This window comes from Protopterus annectens, chromosome 4.part1 (genome assembly GCF_019279795.1).
Source record: "Protopterus annectens isolate FY-2018-M chromosome 4.part1, PAN1.0, whole genome shotgun sequence".
In the NCBI taxonomy this organism is placed as follows: Eukaryota; Metazoa; Chordata; order Ceratodontiformes; family Protopteridae; genus Protopterus; species Protopterus annectens.
The window spans coordinates 3,654,555-3,676,505 of NC_056734.1; the positions used below are offsets into that span (position 1 = coordinate 3,654,555).

The 21,951-nt window shown below is 45.6% G+C and overlaps 1 protein-coding gene across 1 annotated transcript in view; it reads left to right on the plus strand.

Moving 5' to 3' along the window:
• NMD3 (NMD3 ribosome export adaptor) overlaps positions 1–21,951 on the plus strand; it is a 761,058-nt gene that overhangs the window by 721,981 nt on the left and 17,126 nt on the right. Inside the window, exons 14-15 of the mRNA XM_044069978.1 lie at positions 20,609–20,715; positions 20,853–20,923. Of these exons, the coding sequence (XP_043925913.1) occupies positions 20,609–20,715; positions 20,853–20,923 (178 nt within the window). The remainder of the gene's footprint in view (positions 1–20,608; positions 20,716–20,852; positions 20,924–21,951) is intronic.

A 21,951-nucleotide genomic window follows, 5' to 3' on the forward strand; every position in this document is an offset into this window, starting at 1 on the left:
TATATATATATATATATATATATATATATATATATATTTTTTTTTTTTTACTTTGGGAAAGTGTTTCACCAGGGCTGTCATGGTGTGTTGAGGTTTATTTGGGATAGGGGAGTGACTTAAGTTCACATGGAGGGCGGTAGATTTGTTCAAAGCTGTAATGTAGGTAACTGGAAACTGCATAACATTTAATTTGGTTTTCATTTAATAGGACATTTTATTGTACTACTTGGGATAGCTCTAGAGAGTGTTTTACCACCATGCTGTACCAAAATGAAAGAAAAGTAGATAACATTTTGTCCATTTTTGTTGAACTGTGTTCTTTGTGATGTCATTATCTGTGAGGGCTATCGGATCTTTCTGTGTGCGCGTGTATATTTTGCTACAGTGGCACTCCATGGCATTGTCAGGGTATTGCATAGCAGGTAGAGGTAGTTAGTGGTGAAAGTGTTTCTTTTCTTTATGGAGGCATGAGGGCAGCTGACAGCAATATGAATGAAAGTCATGTTTACCCATCAATGTATGTAGTCTATAAGTTGGGTTTGTCATGAAGTCACAATTCAAATAAAAGAATAACACAATTATTGTAGCTTTGCCCAGGTTTTTGTGCTAAGAGGTTGAGAGCTGTGGTGAGAAGTGAGAAATGAATTCACTAAATGATAGCCATTAAGTTTAAGTCTTCCTGTTTTTCAGAAGACTGCTGATTTGACATAGTGGTATGTTTTTTTGACTGTAGTGCATAGGGTCCTGGGTTCAAAACTTGCCAGTGAAATGCATGGTGGTAATACAACATTTTATTCTAGCAACTTTACAAAATTATACAAGCAATGTTTAAAATGTGTCCCTGGTTTATTACCATTTGCCCCCCCCCCCCAAAAAAATGAAATTGAAAATAAGTGTGATATGCTGTGCAAGATGCCTAAGGCTTACACTACTGTCATTCTATTTATGGTGTGGGTGTGGAGATAGACTTTTATAATGGAAATGTCCTGAATTGGGCAGTTTTGTCATTATTCTTTCATTGCCTACAGTACAGCCTACTGGAAAAATGTTCACACAATAAATTTAAAATGCGCTCTAACAAGTGTGTTGTACTATATAAGGAATATAATTTAAAACAAGTGTGTTGTATTATACAAGGAATATAATTTAATAAAGTCAGATAAATAAAGTCAGGGAGGTGTAGCACAGAAAAGAACACATGTATGATCTGAAGTAGTTAACTTCATTTGTTCATCAACCTGTGGGTATCAGATCCGAATCGGATCCAAGCCGGCAGCTTTATCCAGCTAAGATCCGAGCTCCAAGCTCCTCCCCTTTACCCATAACCCCCTGCCCTGCCATCCCTCTCTGTCCACAGATCTCATTTGCCACGGCTTATTCAAGCATCTAGAACAAGTTTCCAAAGCCAGGGTTTTTGAGTTTTTATATATAAAATTTTTTTTTTGACCTAGATTTCCAGTTTTCAGTTAGACGAAAGTGAGTGTTGTTGTTTTTTTTTTCTTTTTAATTACTAAACTTGTTAGTAATTTCTTTCTTTTTAGTTAGTTTTTAGTCTCTCTGTGTGAGTGTGTGAAGTGTGGTGTGGGGCCTATCTTGTGACCATGTCCCCGGGCCTTAAAGCAATTTTTTTTTGCAAATGTGGCCATAAGCTATCCCCAGCAGATGACCACACATCCACAGATGTGTGCCTTGGGGTTGAGGGTTGACCATCTCTCCTGCACAATTTGTGCAGCCTTCAAACAGGGAGGCTTTGACAGGAGGGCGGAGTTGAGATTTGGTGGGACTAAGGACCCCCAGACTCTTCTTCCCCTCTTCTCCCTCCACGGCACCCCCTCGGGCGGCTGCGCCCCTTCTTTCCTGCCCCCCCCTGGCGGGGCCACCCTCCCACCTTGGCTCAGGAGGGAGGGAGGAAGGGATAAAAAAGAGAAAGAAACACCAGAGCGGCGGAGAAGCTTCCTCCTCGGCTCCGATCTCCTCAAACCCCTGCCCTCTCTAGACGTCCAGGCCTTCCTTCCCAGCTCCATCTTCCTTCTCTCCCAGCCCCAGAGGCCGAGGGGAGCTTGAGCAAGGCCAGAGGAGGTCATTGAGGCCGGCTTCAGGCCAGCGCTGAGGCACCGAGAGCAAGCCTCCCGGATGTGTCCCGATGCCGAGTATTTCCGATGATGATAGGTGTCCTGAGGATATGGACCGATGGGAGTGTTCTTGCCTCCCACCCCCATTAGGGGGTAGCCTTGCCCTTTTTTTCCCCTCTGGGCTTCTTCGCTTCTTCTCGGCCTCCCTCCTCGGTACGGCCGGACGGGTCGCTCCCGAGCCGGGGTTCGGAGCCGGGACGCGAGCGCCGGCATCGAGCCGGCTCCTCTTTTACCCGAGTTTCGGGGGCTCCGTCGAGCCGGCTTCGAAGAGCCGAGGTTTGTTGCCGGGAGCTTTTCGTCTGTGTGAGCGCCTGTCTCGTCGATGAGCTTGCCGCTTCTCGATTCTTGCGCCGTCCTGCGATCGGTTCGATCCGGAGCACTCCCGAGCAGTTCTCCGATCTTCTTGGCCGGGCATGTGATCGGGAGAGCAGTTCTCCTTCGGGACTGCACTGTTGTCTAGAGGGTTCTGTTCTCCTTCGGATCTCACCCCTTCCTCCCAGGGGCCCTCAGGGATCACCCTAGACCAGCCTTCCCAGCCTCTTTCCCCACCCACTTCCCTAGGACAACAGGACCGAGGTTGGTGGTGGCATCTTGGAGGAGGACCTGTGCACTGCCCTCTCATATCCCTTAGAGGAGAGGGATGAGACTCACAAGAGTGACACAGGAGGGGGAGCAGACACGGGAGGAAAGGGAAGGACACAGACTTGGAGGACAAGGAGTCCCTCTCCCGAGACACAGCCTATGCTTCAGAAAGGTGGAAAAGGTCTCCTTCAGGACGCCTCATTCAGTCCTTGTGTTTGATGCCGCCACACAGGCCCATCACCTCTTGGGGTGCCATCCCTCGGCCCATCCTGATCTTGGGTGTCCCCTACCAGGAGCCCGGACACACATGGATGTCCCCTCAGGACATGACTGAACGATCCAGTCACCACCCTCAGATGGAAGGAACCGGACAAAAATAGGACCATACCAAAGAGACAGCTGGTGTTTCTCAGTGTTGTGCTCAGAGGCCAGCGTTTCGCTATCTAGCTACCCAGTAGAGGAGTCAAGCAGGAGTTCGGCTGCCACCAACGAGGTGGAGCGTCGGAGGAAGTCTCGATGTTCTCCGATGAGGACAGCTGGATGCATGGACTTATCCCATCAGCAGGAATTCACCAGCAACTTCCCATGGATCTCCCGAAGGAATACATCCATAGAGTATGACTCCATTCGGATCTCAAAATATATCTCCCCAGTCATTCTCACACACTTCTCTCAAACTTCTTTCCCATGCTATGGAAGGAGCCGCTGATGCTAGCTCAGCGCGAGCATCGACATGTGGCTCTCTTTCTTCGCATGCTATGTGGAACCTCGGCGCTCTTCAAGACCCTGGGCACGACTCTTCTTTGGAAGCAGAAAATGCCATGTTGGCCAGGCAAGCGCTCCGGCGCGAGGAAAATCGGCCTGCCGTTTCCGATCCGTCTGGTAAGATCTTTTCATGACATCTCTCCCCAGAGCGCAGAGACCAGGAAGACGCCTGTTCTGGAAATCTCAACAGTCCTCAAAAGAGGGGAAACCTCGACATTCCCTCAGAGTGGTGCCAGGTCGGTTTCCCTGCAGGCAACATGCCTATTTCAAGTCTTCCTCTATCCTCATGCGCCTCATCTAAGCTCTTCATCCCTGGGTTTCCTCATTCTCTACCTTTGCTTCCAGGGGTCCTTCCTCGGGATTTCTGGCCCCTCTTGATCCCACCATGGTTTCTTTGCCTGTGGGATCATCTCATGATAGCTCATCAATTGGTCATCTCAGTCTTCTGCCAGAGACAGACTCCCCCAGTTCAAACAATTTCTAGCTCAACAATCTCAAGCTCACTAAAAGTTATCTTAGAAAGGTCTATAAGAAGATCTACCGCAAGTTTTCTCTGGTTGCAAGCCATAAAAGTGTTTACCATAAACATTCAGTTAGAAAGGATTTTGTATTTTTCTCGATCAGCTGATCTTAAGCCACAACATCCCCTAATTTGATCAAGTGGTTTCCCCCAGCAATTTTTCTTTAGATTTTTGTCATCTTCTAAGCTTCATCTTCTTTTAAGAGACTGTCCTTCCAGTTAAAGGTTCTTCAGAATTTCTCATGTGGGAAGTGCGTGGATTTAACCCTTGTTCTCCAGGCTCTTACTGGCCTTCCCTTTGAACCTGCAGCTTCGGTGGATCTAAAATATTTATCTTGGAAAACCGCCTTTCTCATTGCTATCACTTCGGCTAGAAGGGTTTCGGAGCTTCAAGCCCTTTGTGCCAAACCTCCATGCCTGGTCTTTCATAAAGACAGAGTTTCCCTCAGGACCAATCCCTCCTTTTTGCGTAAAGTTGCCTCCGTGTCCAACATAAATCAATCTATCAATTTACCGTTTTTTTTTCCCAAATTATCATAACAAACGTGAATACAAATTACATTCTTTGGACGTGCACAGACAGTTGAGGTTCTACTTACACAAGACTGCTGAACATAGGAAGTCTGAGCAACTCCTTGTATCCTTTGCAAAACCCTTTTTGGGTAAACCTGTGTCAAAAGCTACGTTGTCCAGATGGATTTCCCAATGTATACTTCTCGCATATAAGAGTTCTGGCCGACCTGAACCTGTCTGAGTTCACGCCCATTCTACTCTATCAATTTCTACTTCTGCTGCCTTTTGGTCCAGAGTGTCCTTGGATGACATTTGTTCAGCAGCCACTTGGGCTTCATCCCATACCTTTATTACCCATTACAAGTTGGATATAATTTTCAGATGGAGGGGCGTCCTTTGGCTCTGCAGTGCTCCAGAATATTCTTCCATGAGGACCTCCCAAGTTTTTGGTAGCTGGGGACTCTGTCCCACAGGTTGATGAACAAATGAAGTTAACTACTTCAGATAAAGAAGTTATGTACTCACCATAACGTTCCATCGGAGTGGGTAACTTAATTTGTCAGCAACCAACCCCCCCGTCCCCCTAACCTGTAGTTCGTCCTTTTAGGATCTTTGTGCTTCGTTTCGAGATGACATCAGGTTAGGATGTTTAGCTGATCCTTTGTTTTGTAGTATTCTATAATACTGTAGCAAACTCGATCTGAGGACAGAGAGGGATGGCAGGGGGGTTATGTGTAAGGGGGAGGAGCTTGGAGCTCAGATCTTAGCTGGATAAAGCTGCCGGCTTGGATCCGATTCGGATCCGATACCCACAGGTTGCTGACAAATGAAGTTACCTACTCAGATGGAATGTTATGGTGAGTACATAACTTCTTTTTTCTTGTTTTGTGTGCAAGGCCAATGATTTGAAAACAGCCCAAAGGTAATCTTTATCCAACACTGGCCAGATGCATTTTTTTAGACGTGGTATGGGTTTCAATGAATGTGAGTTTCAAGGGAAGAGAAGTTTTAATGCCAAGCCTATTTTCATTGTGAGACAGTATTGCTTTGTTTAACAGATGTCTATTGGTGTTTCTGCATTGTTGTGCTGTAAAATGTAAAAATAAAATCCAAATAATCATTGTAGAAGTAAAGCAGTATGCATGCATTCAGTAGTGTTTATGGTAAATGGGGTGAAATAGCCAGGTGATGGGACATTAGAATGGCTGCAGGGGGACTCTGGTGTGGAGCCATATTTTGGTTGTCTGTTCTTCAGTTTGCGACTTTGTGTTTGAAATTTGGTATCCCACAATTCCACTGGAGTGGGTGGGGTTATGTAATTATGTATGCAAATTAGATGTTAATCGGCATACAGATTTGTACCTATTTTTCATGGGCCGATTCCAGGTTGAGAGGTATGCCTGGCATCCTATCCTAGATCTATCCGTTCTGAACTCTTTCTTGGTAATTCCAAAGTTTAAAATGCTCACTCTGCATCAGTTGCTGCCAATGTTAGAAAGGGATTCCTAGCTGGTAACTTTGGATCTCAAAGAAGCTTATCTGCACGTCACTATCAGGGAAAGTTGCAGACAATACCTTTATTTCAGGGTGAGCAAGCAACATTATCAATTCTCTGCGCTGCCCTTTGGCTTATCTACTGCTCCCAGAGTTTTCACAAAGTGCCTGGCTCTAGTCATTGTTTTTTGTGGGCACAAGAAAATTCAGATTTATCCATACTTGGACGCCTGTCTAATTCAAGCAAATTCTCAGGAGCATCTGTTAAAGGATCTAGAATTTGTAAAGACACTTCTCTCTTCCCTGGGTTACACTCGCAATGAGGAAAAATTAAAAATGGTGCCATCCAAGGAGATAATATTCCTGGGAGTGGGTCTGAACACAGCAGCCCAGATCACCCAGAAGAAGCAGACAACTCTTTCAGTTTACTTCAAGGACTTGGCAAACCTGTCCCAGCTCCCTGCAAGCTCTGGGATACATGGCCTCTTGCATTCTCATGATTCCATATGCAAGACTGCATATGAGGAAATTGCAATGGTACCTCAAGAACATTTGGTGTCGACACACACAGTACCTGGATGTGGTGATTCCTCTGCTTCCATGTCTGCAGACAGAGTTTATGTGGTGGGCAAGAGCCTGTCTACAAAACAAAGGCATGCCTTTTCTCCCACCTCCTGCCTCTCAAGTTCTTACACAGACTCATCGGACTACGCCTGGGGAGCACACCTGGATGGCAGATGTATACAGGGAAGTTGGAATGCCCAGCAGATGCACCTGCACATAAATCTAAAGGAGTTGATAGCACTTTAGCAGGCTTTACTAGCTTTCAAGCATCTTCTTTCTCCAGGAACCCTGCTCGTCAGAACAGACATCACCACAGTCATGTGGTACATCAACAAGCAGGGAGGGACTCATTCTTACCCCCTGTGCAGGCAGAGCATGAATCTCTGGTCCATAGCAGAATCCCTGGGCCTGCATCTCCTAGCTCAGTTTCTTCCAGGACAGCTCAATGTTTCTGCAGACCAGTTGAGCAGACAGACCCTGGATCCTCACTAGCGGCAGCTGAACCAGAGCAGTCTTTTACAGCACCATTCAACATTGGGGCACACCTCGGGTGAATCTTTTCTCCTCCCCAGACAACCATCTTCTACCTCCTTTTTGCACCAGACAAGCATAACAGCAGAGCCTGGAAAGTGGATGCTCTGTCCTTCCCCTGGACGCTGCTTTAAGTTTATGCTTTCTGTCCTCTTCCCAGAGTGTTATTGAAGATCAGGGACAAACGACCAAGGACTATTCTCATAGCTCCGGACTGGCCCAGACAGCATTGGTATCCACTGCTTCGCAGTCTCACCGAACTTCCTCCTTGGCATCTTTCTCTGAAGCCAGATCTTTTGATTCAGGAAGGGGGAAACATTCTACATCCTCATCTTGAGTCTCTCCTTTTGGCAACATGGTTCATTGTATGACTCCCAACTTTTTCTTCTTCCCTTTCCCAGCAGGTGGTTGACGTGCTGAGGGAGTCCAGGAGGCCTAGCACTACGAAGTCCTGCCCTGGCAAATGAGAAAGATTCTCTCACTGGATGTAGGCTGGAGGGGAATCTTCTTCTCAGCCTACCCTTTTGCTTCAGGTGGGTCTTTCTTTTTCCTCTATCAAGATCCATGCTTTAGCCATTTCTCCTCATTGTTCTTTTGAACAACCAATTTTCTCTCATCCCTTGATGAAAGTGTTTCTCAGAGGTGCTTGCAACTTAAAACCTCCCAGAAGGGCAGCTACTCCAGCATGGGATCTTAATTTTGTTCTAGAGAAACTCACTCTTCCTCCTTTTGATCCAGCTGCCACTGTAGATTTAAAGTTTCTCTCTTGGAAGACTGCCTTCCTCTTGGCTATAAGTTCAGCAAGGAGGGTTTTGGAGCTGCAAGCTTTGTTGGCTGTGGAGCCTTTTCTTATTTTCCATGCAGATAGGGTCTTTCTGAGAACCAGCCCCTCCATTATGCCTAAGGTGGTTTCTAGCCTGACTCTTAATCAGTCCATACACCTTCCTACCTTCTTTTCTAATCCTCGCAATAGATGTGAAATAATCCTACATTCTCTTGATGTGCACAAGACAGCTCAGGTTTTACCTGGACAGGACTAAAGACCTTCGGAAATCAGCACAGTTATTGGTCAGTTTTTCCCCTGGAGCCCAATGCAAGGCTATTTCTAAGCAAATCATTTCTAAATGGATTGCACAATGTATTACCTTTTGTTATTCCTTTCATGGCAAGGTTCCTCCTCAAGGGGTCAGGACCCACTCAACTAGAGCAGCTTCCACTTCTGCAGCCTTTTTAAGGGATGTCCCTACTAAAGACATTTTGGAAGCTGCCACATGGTGTTCTGTTCACACTTTTACAAAGCATTATAATTTGTCTTTGTTTTCTAGAGCCAGGGCAGGGTTTGCCACTACTGTTCTGCGTGTCATTATCTCCAATCCTTGATGCTGTTGGTTCCTCCTCCCTTTTCTCCAGACTTTGGTAATCAACCCATTGGTTAGGACTGCAACAGTGAAACACGATGAACATAGTACAGTTGCGTACAGTTACTATAAATGTAGATATTAGAGTGTATTCACTGTTGTAGTCCTGGTTTCCCTCCCTCCTTCCCCCTTTTTGGTCCTCTCCTATTCTCTTTTCCTAAAGTACAGGCTAAATTTGGTATTATGTGCCAAAATTGCTTTTGGTTTAAACCTTGTTTTCTGGGGGCTTCTGACTGTTATGGCAAGAAAGACTGAGGAAGTGACGGCTGCCTCCTTTTGTATCTGACGTCCTTTACAACCGACTACAGCCGAAGTCATATTTACTTAACTTTGATATTCTGGCTGATCGAGGGCTACCAGGAGCCGGGTAACCCATGGTTAGGACTGCTACAGTGAATACACTCGAACATCTACATTTATGGTAAGTGTACCAACTGTACTTTCTCTTCTCATGTGCACCTGTTGACAGCAAAGGATGCCAATGCAAGGGAGACATGCAGATCATCTGGCCTCTGCAGTGATTCAGCCAGTGCTTCACATCTGTTTCCCCTTTAGGACAAAGTCCACTGTGCATTACCAGCCTCCACCACAGATTGACAGTGAGGCACACCCAACTGCAAGTCCCCCCAGATGAGCATACCCATCTTTCTCAGATGGTAGGCTCGTACTGTCATTATTGCTGCCTTTTCACTTCCTAAATAGAAGGAGAAATAAAGTTCACACTGAGCATGCCTTCTTTGTGTTGCTGTGTGTGGTGGAGTATTTTATCCAATTTATTATGCTGTGCAACATTCAAATAAAACAGGGTTTGACCTGACTGGGGTTGAATAAAAATGTTTTGCTACATAAGTGTTGGGTTGCAAATAGCATTTTTGATGGTGGAATTAATTAAATGTGTGCATTTGCAGGAAGTTGCACAGGAGCACAACAGTGAAATTTAGTAGCCAAATATAATCATCGTGAATTATCTCAACCTCATTTTAAAAATAGACATGTTTATTTTTCTGATGATGTGCACTAACTTAAAAAAACACAAACAAAAGGGGCGAAATAGTGTGGGAAAACTAAACTTGGAGTTCATATTGGGAAAAAAATGGTTCACACTTCTGGCACATATTCCTTGAGGCATTAGCAAACAAATTAAATCATAATATGTTTGTTCATCATCTTTCTCATGATTCAACTCTTCACACAGTATCTCACATTCTTTTGATGGAGCTTATATATGGGCCCAGCTTGGTCTGCACACATTTTCTTTAGAAACTCCAACCCTCTTCTGTGATATACAGACAGAAAAAAAATGTTTCTTTCACAGTTTTTCACTCCTTAAAGCTAGGAGAGTCCATATTCTTTCATTTCTTAATGGTGCATTTTTCAGCAGTGCTAAGCTAGTCTGTGAACGTGGGACTTTTTCAGACAGTTGATGCCAAAATATTTCAGCTGAAATGGTGAGAACAACTTCTTGCCCCCCAAAGGATCTTACAGGCTTATTTTCCCTCGATCCAGGAAGACTGTAGCAGAGTTCAGTTTGCAAAAATGTGACTACTTGAAAGACAGCACCAGCACTGGAGGTCTCTGTCTCCCTGGAACATCTGCTTAAATTAAGAAGTATAAAAAGAAGAGTTCAATGCATGTTACACAAAGATATTTAAGGCCAGAGAGACGGTCTCCTTGTCTTGTGCAACCAGCAGTAGAACTTATTCTTTTGGATGCATTTTTGTTGGCCATAACCTTGTATCAGAATCTGTCATGGAATTTGCAAATGTAATCCCTTATTTTATTGAATGAACGTTGAGGGAATGACTTCAGAGAAACAATTTAATTCCCCTCCAGAAAGCAGTGTGTGTCATAAATCTTTGCTGGTGCCTGAGTGAAAGCTGTGGTTTTATACCCATGCAACTTTGCCCTCAACATTGAGGTCACTCCCCCTCCCGCCAAGCTAGTCAGTCATTAGCTTTCCATTCTAGTTGAGCCTAGGCTTCCAGAAAAGTCATAACCTTGCCCTCCCAAGACAACTGTGCATCCTCCCCCAAGCAACTAACAGCCCTTGTTTATTCTTGTACTCTGCTTTTTGGAAAATTTGAACTTTTCTTCATGTGCTGTTGCTAGTGGTATCAAAAAGGCTTAAATTGCTCTAGTCCTGCAGATTTATTGAAATGCCACTTTATCACAGTAAAACATCTTGTTAGTTGAAGGTCTGCATCTGATGCATGACCCAGCTAGACATTTTGTTGGAAGTTGCATTCCAAATGAGTTGAGAAAAAAAAAAAAAGTCTTAATATTGCTGTTTTCATTGTTCTTCCTTGAGAACAGGTACCCCAAGGAAGATCCGCAATGAAAATTCATGAATATTCTTTGCTAGTGAGTAAATATTTATTGGAATAAGGAAACTGGATACCCACTTTAATAACTTCCCCAGTTAATACTGCAGCCAGTCTGACCCTGGGACGATCTGGAGTCCAAATGAAAAAAAAAAATGTTGGATAGAAGTGGTTCCCATGAAATAGTAGTAACCTGGGATGTAGGAATCATACAGGCATGAATTCATTAAAATTATTTTTACTCATCTTACTTTATGGTCTCTTGGTTGACATCTCTGAAGTCAGCCTTTGGTAAGTTGTTAAGGTAGGCCATGAGCAAGAGAAATTAACTTTCTGCTGGTATCTCTAAAGTTAGGATATAATTTTACATTGTGATAACAAATGTAAGAAATCAGTCAGGAAGGAGATTTTTCAATCAGCCAAGAATGTAAGTTCAGGGCGTAATGCTTGGGATTTGGTCTCATAAACTTTAAGGTGAGGTACCATTCTGCTATCTAGATAGCAGGAAGAGACATTTCATGTGAAGCAGGGTGGTCACAATGTCATCTGCAGAGAGATACCAAGCTTTGTGGAAAATAAATTCATCAGCTAGTCTGCATTTATCCATTTTACTCCACAGCCCGAGAGCCAGAGGTCCATTTGTTCTCAATATAGAGTCCTACATACACTGAGCGTGAGCTGACGGGGTGGCAGTCATTCGGGCAGTATATGAGGAGCTAGTGTACATTCCTGCAAATTATCCACTTTGCTGCTAAAGAATAGTATCTTTGTCCCAAAGGCTTGAGTGTTTGGTTTTACCCCACAGAATTGAGGCCATCTGGTTTTCAGAGAGGACCCTAATTGTCCCCAGGCTAGGGAACAACCCATAACCATTCCCTTTTAATTAGTCCATATGCGAAAAGCAGTCTGAGTGCTTTTCTGTTTTAGTCCATAACCACAGGCCATGGTGGTTGATATGAGTGCTCACATTGTAATGAGGGCCATCTGTGCTCCTGTGTATACATGTTTCAGCACCCTGGGTCTTGGTTGTATTTTTTCTTTGTTGCTACAACCATGCACATGGTGGTGGTGGACAGTCAACCAGACCACCATTCCTTCCTCCCCCGAAGGTATGTAAATAGGCATCAGCCACTTCCTTCCAACCCCCCTCCAGCTCCTCCAGTACCCGAGATGTTAGTTGTACTTGTTTTGCATAGGTTATAGTCAGGGCTTTATCCTTGCCCCTGTATGCCATTGAACTAGGTTGAAGGGGATATCGGATAGTGCTATGTATCCAGCAACCTTACCTGCCCATCATTCTTGTGACCTACAAATATTACAGTGGTACAAAGCCCAAAGATAAGATATATTCATGAAATCATGAGTTTAGCTGGTCAAACAGCATAAGACTGCAGCTATGCTTACCAGCTAGATTACGCCCCATCACAGTTTAACATTTAATGACCATATACTAACTGTCCATTTTGTAAAATTCACAAAGATTTAGTAATACTGTAGTTACAGTAACAGAAACCTACTGTGACCATGATAAAGAAATGAGTAGGCCTTCCATGTGCAAAATGTCCATTATGGACTCCCCAGTACCATTAGATTGTCTAGGTACTGTCTATCCCACATGAAACCAATAATCTGAAGTAGTTAACTTCATTTGGTTTTCAACCTGTGGGATACGGATCCAATCTCGGATCCGAGCCGGCAACTTTACAAAGCTTAGATCCAAGCTCCTAGCTCCTCCCCTTACCCATAATCCCCTGCCAACCCTGACTGACCTCAGATCTAGTTTGCCGCGCTTCTGAACAGCAGCTAGATTGCGAGCTCCTGGTCTTTTGGTCAGATAAGTCCTTGTTTCTTAATTTTCTCTCTTTAAACTTGTGTGAGTGTGTTGTGTTGGTTAGGTTTCCCTTGTTATAACCTCATTTTTAAATAACCTCTTTAAATTTTAGTCAAATTTTTCCTCCCCATCCCTCGCTGGTCGTAGTCTGTGTGTGTGTGTTTAGTGTGTTTGGGGCCTACTGAGTGAGTTTTTCTTTTTTAGCTTAATATGTCTGAGGCCCCAAAACCAATATTTTCTAAGTTCACCGAGTGTGGCCATAAGCTCTCCCCAGCGGATGGCCACACTCAGTGTGTCCGGTGCCTTGGGGTTGAACACCTCTCCTCTGGGTGTTCTATTTGCGCGGTGTTCAACCTCAGGGCACTGAAGGACCGGAGGTCGAAGCTGATCCTAGTGGGACTCTTGCCCCCGGATTCGGCTTCGGCCTCTGGTGCTTCTGTGGCCTCCTCCCAGGCTTCTGTGGTGGCCACTCCAGCCTCTCTCCCCCCGGCCGGGACTCAATCTCCCGCTTCTGCGCCGGAGGAGAGGGAGGCCAGGAAAGAAAAAAGGAGGGAGAAGCACCACAAGCGGCGGGCCGAGGCCTCCGCTTCGGCCCCCAGGCTAAGCGGGCCTCTCCCTCCAGGGCTTCTAGGTCTCCTCCTTCTCGGCTCCGGTCTCCATGCTTCTCACCGGGACCCGAGGAGGAGGAGACCCGATCTCCGTCAAGGTCATCGAGGCAGCACTCCTGGCCAGCCTCGGTGGCCTCGTCGAAATCCACCCGTAGCCTTTCGGATGCAGATTTGGACTAGATGATGCGAAGGTTCATCCAGGCCCAGCTGCAGATGGGAGTGCTCCTGCCTCTTCCCCCTCCGGGGGGGGGGGGCTCAACACCCTTCTTTGCCCCAATAGCTCCTTCTCCGACCCGCTTCATGTGTTCGGAGCTCTCGGAGCCGGGCAACGTTGGAGCCGGGGGTGGGTCGGCGCCGACAGTATCGGGTACTTCGGCTCCGACTCTTCCTTCGAGTCTGTTGGATCCTTTCTTGTTGGATCAGAGCTCTCGGAGCTGTGATCTGAGCTTCGGATCCGAGGGGGTCGGTGTGCATTCGGCTCCATCCAGGTCGGAGCACACTGGTCCTTCGGATCCGATGCTCTCGGCGCCGGTTCCGATCTGTCCATCGGATCCAGGCGAGGGTCTGCTCTCGGATCCCAGAGGGAGTGGCTCTCCCTCGGCCTTCGATGTGGTGGAGAGGGCTCTGTTGAGTGCATCCAGGCCCCCGGTCCTTGCTTCGGTTCCTTCCCGCACTCCCTCTCGGGGCCACAGGGACAGCCTGCTTTGACGTCTCAGGTCGTTCCCCTGGAACAAGATGTGGCTGGTGAGACATCCTTGGACAGCCCTCCCGAGGATGTTCCTCACAAGCGAAAGTGCAAGAGGAGGCACGTGGACTCCCCCGAGTCCTTGACAGAAGACACGGATTTGGATGAGGGGGAAGGCTCCCCAAGGTCACCCCCCCCCCCGAGGATGTCTCCTTTGGAGACATCATGGAAATGCTTAGGATCGGGGGGGGGGGTCCGCCCCCAAGGCTTCCTCGGACGAATCCGTGTTCCTGGAGGCGTTCAAAGCAGGCCCATCTACCTCTTGGGTGTCCCCTCCGGCCGACCCCTTAGTGGACCTTATTACCACTAGGGCATGGAAGGAGCCGGACACTGTGGAGCCAGTCCCCAAACGTCCAGACAGAATTCTAAGCCCCCCCACTGAGAAGTCCCATTGGAGCAAGGGACCCCCCCCCCCGTAGATGCCATGTTGGTGGCGGCAGCCATCAAGAGGGAGTTAGCCCAAGGGAGTCCCTCGGTCCATCCCCCGAGCAAGGAGTCTCGCTCAATGGACCATTTTGGGAAGCGGGTCTTTAGTTCAGCGACCTTCGCTGTAAGGTCCCTGAACTACATGGCACATGTGATACGGCTGCAGCGAGACCTTATTAAAGAGTACGCTGCATCGCCCCCCGAGTCCATGTCGGCGGAGGACAAACAGTTGTACTCCAGTCACATGGCCACTCTTAGGTCTATATCCAACACCTCCATGCGGCTTGTATCCCATGCTACAGAGGGAGCCGCTAGAGCCAGCGGAGCCGGCCTAGTTATGAGGCATCAGGCCTGGCTCCGACATTGTGATTTCGCGGAACCCTTCAAGGCGTCCTTTGCGAATGCCCCCTTCGGTTTTGCCTTATTTGGCAAGACAGTTCGCGAGCTTTAGTCCAGAGCGAAAAGGACTGGAAGAAGTTGTCTGCTGTCGGAGTCTGCTTCTCTGCTTCCCATAGGTCCTTCTCCAGGAACCAAAAGGGACAGAAGAAGATGTGGTTCCGAAAGTCGGAACAGTCCCAGTCTGCTCCGGACTCCCAGTCCTTCCGCGGCAGAGGAGGACAGGGTGGCCGCCGCCCTAGAGGCAGAGGAGGTCCGAAGAACTTTGGGTCCAGAGAAACCTTCTCTGATCAGCCCACGCAGCAACCCTGAGGGGTTGCCCGACTGCTCAACTCTGGAGGCAGTCGGTGGTCGCTTCTTGAGACACCTGGCAGCTTGGGAGTCCATTACAACAGACCGCTGGGTGCTTCGTATCATATCCGGAGGATACAGAATTCCCCTTTCTTACTTTTCCCTACACTCCCGAACACCTCCCCAATGTTCCACCCAATCAGAGGGAGGCTGCAGCTGCAGAAATTCAGCAGCTTTTTGAAAAAGGAGCTGTCCAGCACGTCCCCCCCAGGCCAGTCCGGATCGGGTTACTACTCAAGGTTCTTTTTGGTGCCAAAAAAGACGAACCACCTAAGGCCTATCCTCTATCTTTCCCTACTAAATCTGTCAGTAACCAAAGAAAAGTTCCGGATGGTCACTCTTCAATCTATTTTCCCCCTCTTGCGGGAGAACAACTGCATGTGCTCGATAGACCTCAAGGACGCGTACTACCACATATTGATGGACGTACGATCCAGGAGGTTTCTCCGCTTCCGGCTGGGAGCCAGTCATTATCAATTCAGGGTCCTTCCCTTTGGTCTCACCTCAGCCCTCAGGGTGTTCACCAAGGTGTTAGCAGTGATAGCGGCCCACCTGAGACTCCAGGGAATGCAGGTTTTCCCGTACCTGGACGACTGGCTCCTCACCGCCCCAACAAGGCATCTACTATGCTTAGCCAGGGACTACTTCCTCAACCTTGCTCCACAACTAGGGATCACTATAAACTCAGACAAGTCCTCTCTCACCCCGACACAGGTGATAGATTTTATCGGGAGCCAGACTGGACACCAACAGGCAACTAGTCTTCTTAACTCCCGACCGGTTGCACACATTGAGGGCACATGTGCGGGCCATCTTTCAATCTTCGAAACCTCTGGCGGGATTGGTTCTGAGGGCCCTGGGGTCCATGGCAGCCGCAATAAACCTTCTTCCCATGGCGCGTCTGAACATGAGGATTTTACAGTGGACTCTGCAAGTCCAATGGGTCCCTTCATCAGTACCCCTTGAGTCACCCCATTTCTCTCAGCAGGGCCTGCAAGAGGGCTCTCGTTTGGTGGCTTCAATCACCGGACCTCCAGGCGGGACGCCCCTTTGCCACGGCCCCCCCTCTCGCCACGGTGACCATGGATGCCTCTCATCTTGGGTGGGTGGGGGCATTATTCGGGCAGGATGGTCCAAGGCACGTTGGACGATTCGGAGACCTTATTGCACATAAATGTTCTAGAGAGGAGGGCAGTGCTGTTGTCGTTGCAAGCACTTCAGAGCCTTCTGCCTGCAGGAATAATTGCAATCCAGACAGACAGTATGTCTGTGGTATGGTATATCAACAAACAAGGGGGAACCAGGTCTTACCCACTCTGTCGAGAAGACATGAGAGTGTGGGAATGGGCGATCTCCACCAACCGCTTTCTCATTGCATCGCACATTCCGGGACGGACCAACATCCTGGCGGACAGACTGAGTCGCACCATCCTTTCACCTTACGAGTGGTCCCTCAATCCTCAAGTAGCGAGTCGAATTTTTGCCGTTTGAGGACAGCCCTGTTGGGATCTTTTTGCATCTCCCTCAAACACGAAATGCAACAATTACTTCGCTCTCATTCCCCCTGCCGGGGAAGCCCCGAAGGACGCCTTGGTGTATGCTTGGCCACCCGGTCTTCTCTATGCCTACCCTCCTCTTCCCCTCATGCTGAAACTCCTTCAGAAAGCCAGTCGGTTGGGGAGCAGGATGATCCTCATTGCCCCATTCTGGCCTCGCCAAGCTTGGTTTCCTTACCTCTGGTCTCATCGAGTGAATCCGCCCTGGATTCTAGATCCCCTTCTGGATCTAATTTCCCACCCCCTGGGGCTCCCACTTCCCGACCTGGCCAGCCTCAAGCTTACAGCTTGGCTGCTCCAGTTCCACTTGTAGCTAGGACTCCCGTTATCTCATCTCCAGTTAAAACTATCCTAGTAGCAGCGCACAAGCCCTCTCCTAGGCAGGTCTATGGTAGTAAATGGAAGCATTTCTCTATCTGGGCAGAACGCCATAATTTGGATCCTTTTACAGCCCCCTTGCCTGCGGTGCTGGATTTTCTTTCAGGTCTTTTTAATGGCGAAGCTAGCTGTTCTACGGTTAAGGTTCAGTTAGCAGCTCTCTCATTATCACGTAGGTACTGAAATGGGTCCTTTGATTACTACAAAATTGTGCAAAACGTTCCTAAAGGGCACCTTTCTACTTAGGCCTCCAATAAAGGAAGCGGTACCTCCATGGGATTTGACCTTGGTATTACAAGCCCTGACGGCACCTCTCTTCGAACCGGCGGCTTCAGTAGACCTCAAATATTTGTCTTGGAAAACAGCCTTTCTAGTGGCTATTACTTCAGCCAGGAGAGTATCTGAATTGCAAGCTCTTTCTGTGAAACCCCCATACTTGGCCTTTCACAAGGATAGGGTTTACCTCCGGACCAATCCCTCCTTCCTCCCGAAGGTAGTTTCTGAATCTAATATTAACCAATCTATCAATTTGCCGGTCTTCTTTCCTAACTACCAGAACAAAGGGGAGTACAGATTACATTCTTTGGACGTGCACAGACAACTTAGATTTTACATTCATGGGACATCTGGTCATAGACAATCCGACCAGCTGTTCGTCTCCTTTGCCAAATTTAATCTAGGTAAACCAGTCTCGAAAGTTTCCTTATCGAGATGGATTTCACAGTGTGTCATTACAGCGTATCAAAATTCCGGCAGGCCCGCACCTCATGGAGTTCGTGCCCACTCAACTAGGGCTATGGCTACATCTGCTGCCTTTAAATCCAGGGTTTCCTTGGATGATATCTGTTCAGCAGCCACTTGGGCCTCATGTCATACCTTCATCAATCATTATAAATTGGACATTATCTCCAGAGGGAGAACTTCTTTTGGCTCCGCAGTGCTCCGGAATATCCTTCCATGAATGCCACCCAAGGTTTAGGTAGCTGGGGGACTCTGTCCCACAGGTTGCAGACCAAATGAAGTTAACTACTTCAGATTAAGAAGTTATGTATTCACTATAACGTTCCATCTGAGTAGGTTAAACTTCATTTGTCTGCAACCGTTCCCCCCCCCCCCCCTCTGTCCCCCTGACCTTCAGATGTGTTTCATGACATATAGTGATGTACCATTTCTGATAATGTAGTTAGTTATCTACTATAGTGCTTGCGGGCAAACTTGACCTGAGGTCAGTCAGGGTTGGCAGGGGATTATGGGTAAGGGGAGGAGCTAGGAGCTCGGAGCTAAGCTTTGTAAACTTGCCGGCTCTGATCCGAGATCGGATCCGTATCCCACAGGTTGCAGACAAATGAAGTTTACCTACTCAGATGGAACGTTATGGTGAGTGCATAACTTATTTCCACCCCTAATTGCTAGTCAGCACCCACTTGACCCACACATTTGTAGTGATCAAAACAGGATAGTATGACTGTTGCTTTAATTGGCTAACCAAGCACACTGTAACCAAATAAATATGGCATAATATGATAGGATATACCCATATGTAAAGCTGAATGAATAGTGTAAAAGCATTATATACAAACACAAAGGTGTAGCACCTTTTAAGAGTTCACAAACAAGTAGTGAAACCACCCTCCGTCTCTGTTTAAGGGCCAGTGCAAGAATGTGATATCCCTCATCCCAGCAGCAGGATAGTGTTAAAAACTGTAAGCAGATTCAGGTAAAACATTTCCTGTACCATGCCTAGAGTAACACGAAAGCTCAGTGTTAACAGTTTGGTGAAGGCACCACATCCGGAATCTACTGGATAGTTAAAATGAGGGCAATACACAAAAATATTTTGCATAGTGAACATGTACCACCCTTGTAACAATAAGTATGCAGCTGGACGTCCAGCCAGCTTGATAACCTAAGGCTTTATCAAGTAGTGGGTAAGCATTGCATGCTCCCACGGTATATGCTAACAGCAAACATACAAAAAATGTTGGTTTTCAATCATAAGTTTTTCAACACTAAAAAAGTCAGTTCTAGCCATGACATCAAATTCTGTTAAGCTGCTTTTGCTCCCACTTGGGGTCCAAGGCATCCAGTTAGCTCCGCTTATCTGCATATATGAAAGTCTTGGTTCCAGTCATAACCGGTTTACCAATGCTGCAGCTCGTGTTTGCAGGCGTCTCACAAGCAAGCAGCTGATAACAAATTGAAAAGGCTCCACTACAGCCTTAGTCATTTAAAGCACTGCTTACCTCAAGATCAGTCCAAACACTGTAACAGAGTAACCACACTCTTAACAACCCCCTGAAACAGGGTTATCCACCTAACATTTGTAAGTTATCAGTCTCCAGTTTAGATATCCAGTTTTAAACTTGCTTGGTTCTTTCATGCGGAGGTCTTTTTCTATCCCTTTGTGTAGATTTTTTTGTAACTAACAACTGTGAATGTCAGAGTAGGAAAGACCCCCCCCCCCCTACTTAAATGATATACAAGTCCTTTAAGGAGTTAGTTTGATTAGCAGTTTTGTGTTGTAGAAAAAGGAGTGGCTGAAAACCTTCTGTTAACAGTTTTTGCAATTGGACAAATTCTTCTAGGTTCTTTTTGCTTCTGCTCTGATGATGTAAAGTTCCAGCTTTTCTAAGGAGTTTTATGTCAGAAAGATGAAATTTGATCATGACTGCCTTTGTCTAAGCTTTTTTATTCTTTGTTAATAAAGGCTCCAAACTAGCCAATAACTTTGGTAGGCAGGCGTGTAATAATCAGTGTCTGCCTACTTCCATATTATCAGCACCAAAGATCCACATGGTTATTTCTACAGACCCTATTCTCTTGATCTTAATCCTATTGTAGTAAGTCAGTATTTTGCTTAAGAAGCAGTTCCAAGTGGTACTCCTGTAATAGCCATCCACAATGGTTGATCCAGTGCTGTTATAGTTGAGAATGATCTCCATGATGAAAGTGTTGATATCTAAATATTGTGTCTTAATTGTCTTATGATAGGAGGCTGTTGCTGTGCATATCAAGAATAAGCAACATTAACATTTTTAAATCCATGTCCACGTCTTTGTTGGAGAGGGGGCCACCAAAATATCCTGGATTAAGTGGCTTGTCTTTTTCCCTTGCAGCTTTCAAGCCATAAGCTGATGTATCTTCTCTGCATCATGTAGGTTTAAATAAGTCATCTTGATGAGAGCACTGAGTAGCACTGGAAATGGGAAGGTAAAAAGAAAAACAAATTTAGTATTTTTTTTAATTTATAAAACAACCATACAATATTTAGCTGCTTTTCCTGTTCAGTCATGCCCAATAGTCTCATGTTGCAAGTGTGTGCATATTCGTTTAGAGCAAGAATAGCAGAGTTTTAAGCACAGGTGCTGCTGTTCATATCCACTGCAAGTCAACAGTTGTGCATTGACAAATGATTGTTCACTTTCAGTTCTGATTGTGTCAGTTGCATTTCAGTCGTACTGTTACTAATTGCTGCAGGTGTTGATCAAGAAAAGTTATGATCGAAACAGGAGACATCATAGGAGAAACTGGAAACTCAAACAGCTGGAAAGGGAAAAAGAAGTCATGGAATCAGACGATGAAAGGTAGTTAGAAATCTGTATTTCATAATAAAAATATGTTTTGTTTATTTTGAAGTGGCAGCATTTAGAAGCTGCCTTCTACTTCCTTTCAGAGTAATGTGTGGGCTCTAAGAAAATATATTTACTTTGGTTTGCTATAGGCAATACTTGGAGTTCCTCGAGGATCTTGAAGATGATGAGACTATTAGAAAAAATGTTAATATTTACAGAGGTAAGATATTTAACTATTTGGTATTAGTATTTATTTAGCATAACTAGCTTTATATTATGCTGGAAAATACACTAGTGACATGGTTGCATGCAAGTAAAGCAGTTGCCTGTCGTGTGTATTACTGTTGTTTGTTAATTTTTAATCACCTGCTTTATCCTTTTCAGAGTTGGGCTAGACTCAATCCCACCACTCAAAGTAAAAAAAAAAAAAAAAAAAAAGATTGCGTAACAAGTATTTCACTGCTGACTTGAATACACAAGTTAAGCAGTATATATTTGCACACTTAGTGGAGTGGCAGGGTAGTATAATCCCTGTATTTGAAGAGGTAAATTATCCAATAAAATGTATTTAGAGACTGTCTTCTTCCCAGGATCTTAATTTGAGAGTCTTAAAGTGGTTCATATTTGTTCAATTGAGAGATTCTACAGGATTTCAGATCATATTTTGTAGATCATTCTGAAGCATCTATTTCTTTGAGGCTTATTTTATTTTGTTCCATTTTACCACTTTAACTGGATTGTGAACCATTTTTCAGTGGTGGCCTGGGAAGAAAAACAGTACAAGTAAAGTTTACAAACAATACAAAATATAGTCCAAAAAACAGAATGGTGAGATGACACCAGGCTCTCAGCATAAAACAATCTTTTATTTTAAAACAACATTAAATAAAATTAAGGTAAGAGATTGTTCGTTTTATGCTGAGAGCCTAGTGTTATCTTATCATTCTACTTTTTTGGACTGCTTTACTCTGGTTTATTTCTTTAGTGAGACATTTATACCGCACAGGTTGGTCGTTTTTTCCTGTTAATACAAAATATAGATTATTACAGAAGAGTAGCAGTTTCACATACAAATATAAACATCAGAAAGCAATCAAGTGAAATAATCAGTGGATGCAGTGTTCCATGCAGAAATTTTAAAAAAGTGTTAAAAATATTTACGTTATTTACAGTAGGAAGAAAATAGCAAGTGTAATAATATACTAACCATGTAGTAGAGCATATCTCTGAAAGCAAAAGAGAGAGAAT